At 40.0% G+C, this 12,292-nt stretch overlaps 2 protein-coding genes across 2 annotated transcripts in view; both read left to right on the top strand.

The window, feature by feature from the left end:
* The window catches only part of LOC123501341 (C-myc promoter-binding protein-like), a 48,506-nt gene extending 44,016 nt beyond the window's left edge, over positions 1-4,490 (top strand). The window contains 4 exon segments of the mRNA XM_045250129.1: positions 1,917-2,081; positions 2,423-2,517; positions 2,688-2,863; positions 3,388-4,490. Of these exon segments, the coding sequence (XP_045106064.1) occupies positions 1,917-2,081; positions 2,423-2,517; positions 2,688-2,863; positions 3,388-3,530 (579 nt within the window). The 3' untranslated portion in view covers positions 3,531-4,490.
* A 5,369-nt stretch (positions 4,491-9,859) lies between these two features.
* Positions 9,860-11,931, top strand: LOC123501334 (Krueppel-like factor 4). Its single transcript, XM_045250118.1, has 3 exons — positions 9,860-10,010; positions 10,647-10,932; positions 10,995-11,931. Exons 1-3 carry the CDS (start codon positions 9,942-9,944, stop codon positions 11,609-11,611), a joined length of 972 nt encoding a protein of 323 aa, XP_045106053.1. The 5' UTR covers positions 9,860-9,941; the 3' UTR covers positions 11,612-11,931.
* Positions 11,932-12,292: the final 361 nt, after the last annotated feature.

Below are 12,292 nucleotides of genomic sequence, written 5' to 3'. Positions count from 1 at the left end.
TAAGAGAGAGCCCGTGTGCCTTTAGCAAGCATTGGGGGTGTTTGATTGAAGTTATTGGGGTTTTGGAAGTTTTAGAAGTTTTGGGGTGTTTTGGGCTGGGGTTTTTTGAAGTTTTAGAAGTTTTTGGGGTTTAATTGAAGTTACTGGGGTTTTTTGGAAGTTTTAGAAGTTTTTGGGGTGTTTTTTGAGGGTTTAATTGAAGTTATTGGGGTTTTTTGGAAGTTTTAGAAGTTTTTGGGGGTTTAATTGAAGTTATTGGGGTTTTTTGGAAGTTTTAGAAGTTGTTGGGGTGTTTTGGGGGGGTTAATTGAATTTATTGGGGTTTCTTAGAAGTTCTTGGGGGTGTTTTAAGGTGTTTTGGGGGTTCAGATGAAAATTATTGGGGTTTTTTGGAAGTTTTTGAAGTTTTTGGGGGTTTAATTGAAGTTATTGGGGTTTTGGAAGTTTTAGAAGTTGTTGGGGTGTTTTGAGGTGTTTTGGGGTTTAGATGAAAGTTATTGGGGTTTTGGAAGATTTTGAAGTTGTTGGGGTGTTTTGGGGTTTAATTGAAGTTATTGGGTTTTGGAAGTTTTAGAAGTTTTGGGGTTTAATTGAAGTTATTGGGGTTTTGGAAGTTTAGAAGTTTTTGGGTGTTTTGAGGTTTAATTGAAGTTATTGGGGTTTTTTGGAAGTTTTAGAAGTTTTTGGGGGTTTAATTGAAGTTATTGGGGGTTTTTGGAAGTTTTAGAAGTTGTTGGGGTGTTTTGAGGGTTTAATTGAAGTTATTGGGGTTTTTTGGAAGTTTTAGAAGTTGTTGGGGTGTTTTTGGGGGTTTAATGGAAGTTATTGGGGTTTTTTGGAAGTTTTAGAAGTTTTTGGGGTGTTTTTTGAGGGTTTAATTGAAGTTATTGGGTTTTTTTGAAGTTTTAGAAGTTGTTGGGGTGTTTTGAGGTGTTTTGGGGGTTTAGATGAAAGTTATTGGGGTATTTGGAAGTTTTAGAAGTTGTTGGGGTGTTTTTGGGGGTTTAATTGAAGTTATTGGGGTTTTTGGAAGTTTAAGAAGTTGTTGGGGTGTTTAATTGAAGTTATTGGGGTTTTTTTTAAAGTTTTAGAAGTTGTTGGGGTGTTTGATTGAAGTTATTGGGGGCTTTTGGAAGTTTTAGAAGTTGTTGGGGTGTTTTGGGGGGTTTAATTGAAGTTATTGGGGGTTTTTTGAAGTTCTTGGGGTGTTTTGAGGTGTTTTGGGAGTTTAGATGAAAGTTAGTGGGGTTTTTGGAAGTTTTAGAAGTTGTTGGGGTGTTTTTGGGGGGTTTAATTGAAGTTATTGGGTTTTTTTGAAGTTTTAGAAGTTGTTGGGTGTGAGGTGTTTTGGGGGTTTAATTGAAGTTATTGGGGTTTTGGAAGTTTTAGAAGTTGTTGGGGTGTTTTGGGGTTTAATTGAAGTTATTGGGTTTTGAAGTTTTAGAAGTTGTTGGGGTGTTTTTTGGGGGGTTTAATTGAAGTTATTGGGGGGTTTTTGGAAGTTTTAGAAGTTTTTGGGGGTTTGATTGAAGTTATTGGGGTTTTTGAAGTGTGGAAGAGTGTTTTAGTGTGTAAGGTTGTATTAGGGTGAAATGTGTGTTTTCAGCGTGTTTTAGGGTGAGCAAGAGTGTACTGAGGGTGTCTTAGAGTGCGTAGTGGTGTGTTGAGGCGAGTTTGTGTGTTTGAGGGGTGTTTTGGTGTGTGTGTGTGTGTGTGTGTGTGTGTGTGTGTGTGTGTGTGTGTGTGTGTGTGTGTGTGTGTGTTGTGGTTAGGTTAGGCATTTGGGTGGGTAGCTTGCAAATTGTTTTCTAATCTCTCTCTCTCTCTCTCTCTCTCTCTCTCTCTCTCTCTCTCTCTCTCTCTCTCTCTCTCTCTCTCTCTCTCTCTCTCTCTCTCTCTCTCTCTCTCTCCTGCAGTTGTGGTATTTCAGCCGCCTGCGTGTGCCGAGCCACCTGCCCGGCCTGTGTCTGGGGGCGGGGTGTGTGAGGCAGGCCACGCCCCCCCACCCCTCCTGGCACGCTGCAGACTGGCAGAACGTTTACATCAGGTGTTTGTGGGATAACGCCAAGTACCATGATGAGGTGTGTGTGTGTGTGTGTGTGTGTGTGTGTGTGTGTGTGTGTGTGTGTGTGTGTGTGTGTTCTTATCCCACTGCTGCCACCATTGTGTGTTTGCGAAATATTTGTGTGTGTGTGTGTTTGTGTTTGTGTATTTATTGTTTTCGTTTGAGTGTTTGTTTTTCCATGTTTTATTTTTGGGTGTTTTTTTTTTATTTATTTCAATTTTTTCTATTTAAAGTTTGTGTCCATATTATGTGTGTGTAGATAAGACATATAATAATCTCTCTCTCTCTCTCTCTCTCTCTCTCTCTCTCTCTCTCTCTCTCTCTCTCTCTCTCTCTCTCTCTCTCTCACGCACACAGCTCGGCCAGCCCATGTACGTACAGTGGCAAGAAACGTATACGCCATCACCCCTAATGAGCGCACTGGTTAGAGACAGGACCAGGATTCCGAGAAGGTGTGTGTGTGTGTGTGTGTGTGTGTGTGTGTCTGTCTGTCTGTCTGTGTGTTTATCCTACCACTGCCACCATTATGTGTTTTTATTTTACGTATCTTTCTAGCACACACCACCACTAATCTCTTTCTCTCTGTCTTTCTCTCTCTCTCTCTCTCCAATCCCTTTCACAGCGTCATGCAGAGTGTCCTAACAGCGCTACACGTTGACGACTTAAGCACAGCGCTGCGTATACTAATGGCTGAGGTTAAGAAGAGACCATCAGCTTTAAAAAGATCAAGATTCCCAGCCTACCGCGAGCTTCTCTTCCTTGCTGCCGCCTGTATGCCTCCACAGCACCTTAATCTCAGTGAGTGTCCCAGGAGGGCTGTGGAGGGGGCTGTTTGCTGATCGTGGAAGTCATTTGGGGTTTTTATGAGGTGTTTTTAGGGTTTTTGAGTGAAGTTATTGGGGATTTTCAGGGTTTTGGGTGTACTTGTGGTGGGGTTAGGTTAGGTTAGGTTAGGTTAGGTTTATGAAGCAATGTCCAACTTCCTCCTGTTAGTGGCACAGGTCATTTTCCTTATAGTGGCAGCCATATTAGGGGTCCTGTCAACACCCAAGGGCATCTTTAGTGTAAGGCGAGCACACCACCTTGAACCTGGCTATATGGTGACACGTAGCTAACTTTAAACCACTCGACAAATGGCAAAGTGTTGGGATTCGAACATACGCCTTCGCCCAATCCCATCACCACCACCACCACCACCACTGCCTTCCTAATGTGGTGATGACCTGCAAAATACACACACTCATTTAAACACCTTTTTCTAACAACCTTTGAAATACAGATACTAAACTTTCTCTCTCTCTCTCTCTCTCTCTCTCTCTCAGCTGCGTTTGACAGGGAGTACCGCAGGGCCTATGAAAGAGGTGACCAGCCCTATTCACGTCTGCTGGGGCGCTGTGACACACCTCCCACTATAGCAGCTGTGTTCTGCAGACGGTACTTCAGTCAGCTTGCCCTCCTGCTGTGATGCTTGGCTGTGTAGGAGTGTCTAAGCTGTGGCTGTGGGAGAGAAGAGAAAAAATTGAAGAAAATTATGTGAAGCGAAGACATGATCAAGAAATGAGAGAAGGAAATAAAAAGGAAATAGAAGAAAACGTGAAGTAAATGTGGAATAATGGAAAATGGGAAAAATTGAAAAAGAAAACGAGTGAACAGAGTAACAAGAAAATAGAAGAAGAAGAAAAAATATACAAAAATATTAAAGAAAATGACAAAAAAAAATAAAGAAAAGTAAGAAAGTGAGAGAGAAATTAAAGAAAATAGAAAATAATTATATACGTACATAGTTCACACACACACACACACACATACGTACATAACCTTTAATTTGGCTGTGCATTCTAGTATTGTCTGTGTACGTACATGAGAACACACATACACACACACACACATACATACAGCTTAGAAAAAAAGATATTATTATTATTATTATTATTATTATTATTATTATTATTATTATTATTATTATTATTATTGAGTATAGATATTAAAAGGTGAAATTATATAAAAAAAAAAGGATTATATGAGCAGAATTATCCATAATGATTACAAATTGATGAGAATTGTGGGATTTATTAAGAAAATTGAAATAAATAAGGTTAGGTTAGTATGTTTTGTTAGTTAAATGTTTATTACTGAGAGAGAGAGAGAGAGAGAGAGAGAGAGAGTAATGAGCTAATAATGGTAATGATTATATGAAAAAAATGTAATGAGAGGTAATTATTGTTATTACTATTACTATTACTACTACTATTATTATTATTATTATTATTATTATTATTATAACTAGATATATTTCTAAGCGATACACTCTTCACTAATAAAAGCAATGATCTAACTCCGTGTGCGTGAAAGAGACGAAAAAAAAAGTAAATAAAGCAAAATATAGAAATAAAAACTGCTTATAATGCTAGACAAACAAACAACATAGTGGAAAAACAATAGAAAAACTGCAACATTTTAAAACAACCAATAGGAGGAACAGGAAGTGACGTCACAGTGTTGAGAGCCAATACCAAGACTCCTAGTGATGTGACTGTCCCGGGAACCAATAGAAGCCCTCGGAAGTGACGTCATCGCCCACAGGAACCAATGGGAGCGCTCGGAAGTGACGTCATTGTCCATACTAGCCAATGGGAGCGCTCGGAAGTGACGTCATTGTCCACAGAAGCCAATGGGAGCGCTCGGAAGTGACGTCATTGTCCATACTAGCCAATGGGAGCGCTCGGAAGTGACGTCATTGTCCATACTAACCAATAAGAGGCCTCGGAAGTGACGTCATTGTCCATACTAGCCAATAGGAGGCTCAGAAGTGACGTCATTGTCCATACTAGCCAATAGGAGGGCTCAGATGTGACGTCATTGTCCACAGAAGCCAATGGGAGCCCTCGGAAGTGACGTCATTGCCCACAGGAACCAATGGGAGCCCTCAGAAGTGACGTCATTGCCCACAGGAGCCAATGGGAGCCCTCGGAAGTGACGTCATTGCCCACAGGAGCCAATGGGAGCCCTCGGAAGTGACGTCATCGCCTCCAGCCTGTCACGTGATCCGATCTAAGACTTTATAACGTCCAGTAGTGGTTTTAAAATATTTGTTTAGGTTATTTCTGTTTCTGTAATGTTTGTTTGCACTTTTTGGTGATTTTTTTGTATATATTCCATCACTGTTTCGTCTCTTCTTTATTGGTGTTGTTTTCTTCGTTTCTTCTTTATTGCTGTTTTCTTCTTCTTTTCTTTCCAGTTGGTAAAGTTTGAGGATTATTTTCTTTTATTTTTTATTTTATTTATTTATTTTTTTTCCTCGATAACTTAATTATTATTTTTTTTTGATAACTTAATATTTTTTTTCTCGATTACTTAATATTTTTTTTTCTCGATAACTTAATATTTTTTTCTCGATAACTCTTAATATTTTTCTTTTCTCTAACTTCTTTTTTTTCTCTCGATAACTCAATATTTTTCTTTTCTCTAAGTCATTATTTTTTTTTTTTCTCGATAACTTAATATTTTTTTTCTCGATAACTCTTAATATTTTTTTTTCTCTAACTTCTTTTTTTCTCTAACTTTTTTTTTCTCGATAACTCTTAATATTTTTTCCTCGATAACTCAATATTTTTTTTCGATAACTATTTTTTTTCTCGATAACAATATTTTTTTTATTTGATTACTCGTGTTATTGATTTCTTTTCTTTTTTTCTTGACAATTTCCTAACTGTCTTAATACGTTTTCTTCAGCTGTGATTATTTGTACGTTTCTTGTTTTCTTCATAACTTCAAAACTGTCTTCTTTTTTTCTTTCTTTGTTTAATCTTGTGTTTGTCTGAGTTTGTTTTCATTTCCTCGATAACTTCAAAACTGTATTTTTGTATATATGTTTGATTTTCTTATTTTCTTCTCGATAACTTCAAAACGGTCTTCATTTTCCTTCTCTGTTTGGTTAATCTTGTGTTTGAGTTTGGTTTCATTTCCTCAATAACTTCAAAACTGTCTTTTTTTCTTTTTTTTTGTATATATATTTGACTACTTATGTTTGATTTTCTTATTTTCTTCTCGATAACTTCAAAACGGTCTTCATTTTCTTTCTCTGTTTGGTTAATCTTGTGTTTGTCTGAGTTTGTTTTCATTTCCTCGATAACTTCATAACTGTCATAATTTTTCTCTATATTTACTGTGCGTTTCTGTGATTTGTCTTCTTATATTCTCGATAACTTCAAAATTGTCTTCATTCTTTTTCTTTATATTTGATCAATCGTGTGTTTGTTGTTCTTGTTCATTTTCTTTTTTTTTCTTGTCTTTAAATTTGATTACTTGTGTTTTTTTGTGATTTTCTTGTTTTCTCTCGATAACTTCAAAATTGTCTTCATTCTTTTTCTTTATATTTGATCAACCGTGTGTTTGTTGTTCTTGTTCAATTTTCTTCATTTTCTTGTCTTTAAATTTAATTACTTGTGTTTTTTTGTGATTTTCTTGTTTTCTCACTAACTTCAAAACTGTCTTCATTTTTTTTTTTTTTATTTATTTAACTGTATTTTCCAGTTATATGTTTTTTTTTTTCTATTTTCATCCTTTTCTTCCATTCCTAACTTCCTTCATCCCTTCCTAACTACATAATTTCCTTTACTATGTGTTTTATGGATATGATATTTCAATTTTGGTCTATTCATATATATTTTTTTTTTTCCCTTGTTTTCTATCCTTCCAAACTATCCTTCCCTTCCTATTCTCGATAACTTCAAAATTGTCTTCTTTCCTTATTTTTCTATTTGATTCTTTGCGTTTGTGTGATTTTCTTGTCTCGATAACTTTAAAATTGTCTTGTTTTTTTCTATTTGATTCTTTGCGTTTGTGAGATTTTCTTCTCTCAATAACTTAAAAATTGTCTCGTTTTTCCTTTTTTTTCTATTTGATTCTTTGCGTTTGTGTGATTTTCTTGTCTCGATAACTTCAAAATTGTCTTCTTTTCTTTTTTTCTATTTGATTCTTTGCGTTTGTGTGATTTTCTTGTCTCGATAACTTCAAAACTGTCTTCTTTTCTTATTTTTCTATTTGGTTCTTTGCGTTTGTGTGATTTTCTTGTCTCGATAACTTCAAAATTGTCTTCTTTTCTTATCTTTCTATTTGATTCTTTGTGTTTGTGTGATTTTCTTGTCTCGATAACTTAAAAATTGTCTCGTTTTTCCTTTTTTTTCTATTTGATTCTTTGCGTTTTGTGATTTTCTCTCGATAACTTCAAAACGGTCCGCCTCTTTCCTCTCAAGGGTTTGGTAATTAACTTCTCTATTTTTTGTATATATTTAAATTTCTTGGTTTGTTTATATTATTCTTTCACTAATTTGTAGCTTTTTTGTATTTTTGTCACTTCCTTGCATTATCGCGTTGGTGGAAAAATAGTAATAGTATTGTTAAGTGCGTTTGTATATGAAAACCTTGCATTTTTATTTTTTTCCCTATTTTATGCTGATTTAGAAGGACAAATGTGTGTGTGTTGTCCATAATTTTTCAGGAAGAAAGGTCAAGTTTTGTTGGGAATTTATTATTTTATTAGTTTTATTATTTTCTTTAAGGGAATTTTCATTTGTTAGTGTTATTTCAATTTGCGTTAGTTATTATTATTATTATTATTATTATTATTGTTATTTATCTGGTTTCCTCTTTGCTGTGCTATTATTATTATTATTATTATTATTATTATTATTATTACATTTGTAGAGGATCATAATCTGTTTCCATTGATCCCGTTGCTGTGGTTAATATTGCCTATTGAGAGTTTCACTTTGTAAACACTGTACCCCTCTGCTCTGGTTATTACTGCATTTATTGTTATTATTATCATTATTATTATTATTATTTTAGATTTTCACTTTTTTTAAATAGTAATTGCCTTTGCTCTAATTATAACTATTTTTTTTTTCTATTATTTAGGAGTTTACTTTGTTAACACTGTTCCCCTGTGGTCTAATTATTACTATTATTTTATTATTATTATTATTGATTCGAGTTCACTTTGTTAACACTTCCCCTTTGCTGTGGTTATTTCCTGCTGCTGACGGAGAGAGAGAGAGAGAGAGAGAGAGAGAGAGAGAGAGAGAGAGAGAGAGAGAGAGTGAGAGTGTTACCGCTGCTCAACATTCGCTTCTCAACAAATCACTCCTTTTGTATGGAAGCTTTGCCGTGTACATAAGCCACTGCGGAGGTACAGTAGAGAGAGAGAGAGAGAGAGAGAGAGAGAGAGGAGAAAGTTATATGTATAAAAATAAATATTATGATCGGAGTTAACTGTGGTGTTATTTACATTGTTGTTGTTGTTGTTGTTTGATATTATTATTATTATTATTATTATTATTATTATTATTATTATTATTATTATTACTACTACTACTACTAATACTACTACTACTACTACTATAACGGTGTCGAGAGAGAGAGAGAGAGAGACGATTAGACAGTCAAGAAGGAAGGAAGGAAGGAAAGAGAGGTGACGCGTGCCACTTCCTCCTCCTCCTCCTCCAAGCGTGTCACGGAGGAGGAGGAGGAGGAGGAGGAAGAAGAGGAAGAGGAAGAGGAGGAGGAGGCTGTTATAGTCACCATCAGACCTTGAGGTTATTAGTTATGGGAAAATACTATGCACCACCACCACCACCACCACCACCACCACTACTACTACTACTACTACTACTACTACTACTACTACTACTACTACTACCACCACCACCACTACCACTACTACTACTACCACCACTACTACTACCACTACCACTACTACTACTACCACTACTACTACTACTACTACTACTACACCACCACTACTACTACCACCACCACCACTACTACTACTATCACCACAGAAAAATCATTGAAAACGCATCTCTCTCTCTCTCTCTCTCTCTCTCTCTCTCTCTCTCTCTCTCTCTCTCCGGAAATAGCGAACAGGTGTCAGATTGGTGAGAGGAAACACACATACGCACAACACACACACACACACACACACACACACACACACACACACACGGAAACTATTTCATTTATTATAGAAGCGAATGGTGGATCTCTCTCTCTCTCTCTCTCTCTCTCTCTCTCTCTCTCTCTCTCTCTCTCTCTCTCTCTCTGTCTTTGTGTGTGATTTCATCGAGAGAGAGAGAGAGAGAGAGAGAGAGAGAGAACGCACCTGTCCCTCTCACCTGGAAAGAGGAAGAGGAGGAGGAGGAGGAGGAGGAGGAGGAGGAAGATTTGTTAGTTTACTACTGCTACCATTTGTCTCTCTCTCTCTCTCTCTCTCTCTCTCTCTCTCTCTCTCTCTCTCTCTCTCTCTCATTCTTGTCCCTCTTCTATCCTCTCCTCCTCCTCCTCTTTCATATTCTCACTACTACTACTACTACTACTACTACTACTACTACTACTACTATCCTCGTGTGTGTGTGTATGTGTATATGTATGTGTGTGTTCGGCTACTGACCCCCTACACACACACACACACACACACACACACACACACACACACAGACTTCATTGTGAGATTTGAAGCCACGCCCACCTCGCCATCCCTGTTCTCTGATTGGCTGGCTGGTGACGCTCCTTGTCTCTGATTGGCTCTCGCTCCCCACCATCTCAGTGCTGGAGACTCGCAACACTGCCACATACACACACAAACAAGTGCATTTCTACGATTAAATACACGAAAAATGCCGGGAAATAATGCGTTTTTAATTTATATGTGTAAAAAAACGTTGCTCTAAATTTTCAATACCGAAATTCTGGTTTATTTGAGTATTTTATCGTCGTTTAGAGATTAATGTTGTTTGTTGACATTTTGGGAGGTGATGGTGGTGGTGGTGGGAGGAGTCACTGCAAAGCTTCAGTAGTGAGGAAGGCACGTCAGAGGATGGATGTGTGTCTCTCTCCCTCCCAGCGGCCCTGTGCCACCTCGCCTTCCATTCTTGAGTTTAACCAGGTGAGTCATTTAGTGAAGGAGTCATTCATTATATGTGTGTGGCTGTGTGAGTGCTGTGTGTGACTTTACTTTGAGATTGTAGTGGTGGTGGTGGTAGTTGTAGTGATAGAAGTTATGATTATTAATGTTACTACTACTACTACTACTACTACTACTACTACTACTACTACTACTACTGTTACTGCTACTACTACTACTACTACTACTACCTCTACTGTTCCTGCTGCTGCTACTACTACTATTATTATTATTATTATTATTATTATTATTATTATTATTATTATTATTACTACTACTACTACTACTATTACTACTATCACAACAACAACGAAAACTACAGCTGCTACTACTACTGCTATTACTACAACAACAACTACTACTACTACTGCTACTACTACTACTACTACTATACTACTTTTATTATTATTACTATTATTACTATTATCACAACAAAAACAAATACTACTACTACTACTACTACTACTACTACTACTACTACCACTGTTAAACTTGTTCCTTTTATTCTTTCTTTCTTTCTTTCGTAGCCTTATTGTTATTACTATTACTACTACTACTACTACTACTACTATTACTATCAGCACCACCACCATCATCATCAGCCCCTCCCACTCTCAGATGTGGCAAGATTTGGAGTCTGTGTTAATGGAAGAGGCGGGGACGGCGCCCCCCACCACCACCACCACAACCACCACCCTCCCACTGCCCCCCACGCCCCCTGGCCCGGAACAGGAGGGGGAGGGGGGAGGGAGACTTCCAGCCCTGCCCCCCATCACCTCAGCCTTCCCCCACCACCACCCCCCACCACAGTACTACCCCAGTACCTCCCCACCCCAACCCTCCTACCACACCCACACACACCTGCCCAGAGCATGGAAACACCACACCACACCCCAACACCCCAGTACACCCGCCACACCCACTGCCACCACCCACACTCCCCCAGCACACACCCACACTCCCCAGCACACCCCACACACCCCCACACCGCCCCAACACAGCCCCAACACACCCCCACACATCCCCAGGGCACCCAGGCCTACCTCCAACACACCACGTCCTTCCCCCACCCCCCACACACCCCTCTCTATCAGTACTGGGGAGGCAGTGGCATCGTCCTCACCCCTCCATCCTCCCCGCGTGCCCCTGGTGTGGTGGCGGCCCCAGTGCTGTGCCCCCCTGCCCTGCCGCCCACCGCCCAGGCCCCGCCACGCCCACGCCGCAGGAGGAGTCGCCGGCGGGTCATCATCCACACCTGCCCTCAGCCCGCCTGCCTCAAGACATACACCAAGTCGTCCCACCTGAAGGCGCACCTGCGCACGCACACCGGGGAGAAGCCGTACACGTGCCGGTGGCGCGGGTGTGGGTGGCGGTTCGCGCGCTCCGACGAGCTGACGCGCCACTACCGCAAGCACACCGGCGACCGCCCCTTCCAGTGCAGGCTGTGCGAGCGTGCCTTCTCCCGCTCAGACCACCTCAGCCTGCACATGAAGCGCCACTCAGCGGCGGCGGCTGCGGCAGCACCACCAGCGGCGCCACCAGGACAGCCTGCACACATACCCAGCCTGCCCTGCTGCCCGTGAGAGGCCCCATACCCTTGTCCTGCAGCGGCGGTGAGGGAAGGTTGTGTTCAGTACAGCGGCATTACTTACCACGGGGAGGTCACGGCGGTGCTTCAACAGCTGATCTCATCCCCGTACCACCACACCACGCCCCATCCTCCTCCTCTGCCCCGCTCCCCTGTCCCCATCCTCCTGTTACCTACCCGCCCCGCCCCGCGCTGGTATCCTCCCAGCATCCCTGCCCCGCCCTGCCCCGCCCCACACTGTACATAGCGGCAGGGCGGGCGTCAACAAGCATCCACCATTATGTTAAGTGTTTTGTATCAATAAATTATTACTGACATGTTCCCCGAGGTTTGCTTCACATGATAGGTTTTATTTATTTTAAGATTTGTGAAAGAAAGGTATGATGAGGAATGCAGCGGGGCAGTGTTACCACCTCAGCAAGACAACCCCAGCATAGGCTACGGGTGATTCAAGACACTGGCTAGGCTACATCTGGGAAAGTATTAATTTATAGAGCAACAATATTCCCAGAGGCTCCATTCATTAAGCACAAGTCAAATCAGCTTCTTTATAACTGTATAGCACAGAGAACCCAATGCACAACGCGAACATCAAAGAAATAGAACACTGTATCTATTTCACCATGGCGCTGCTTCTTATCAATCTGGAACGGCAATTTAAGACATTCAAAGCTAA

Source organism: Portunus trituberculatus, chromosome 2 (assembly GCF_017591435.1).
Source record: "Portunus trituberculatus isolate SZX2019 chromosome 2, ASM1759143v1, whole genome shotgun sequence".
Classification (NCBI taxonomy): domain Eukaryota; kingdom Metazoa; phylum Arthropoda; class Malacostraca; order Decapoda; family Portunidae; genus Portunus; species Portunus trituberculatus.
Note: the sequence above shows the minus strand (reverse complement) of the source record. Positions and strands in the feature narration are given on the sequence as shown.

Excerpts from the sequence above, each read along its gene's own strand:
- LOC123501334 (XM_045250118.1), top strand. The coding sequence starts at position 9,942 with ATGGATGTGTGTCTCTCTCCCTCCCAGCGGCCCTGTGCCACCTCGCCT. Across the intron at positions 10,011-10,646 it reads CCATTCTTGAGTTTAACCAG|ATGTGGCAAGATTTGGAGTC; the intron begins GTGAGTCATTTA and ends TCCCACTCTCAG. Across the intron at positions 10,933-10,994 it reads CACCACACCCCAACACCCCA|CACACCCCACACACCCCCAC; the intron begins GTACACCCGCCA and ends CACACTCCCCAG.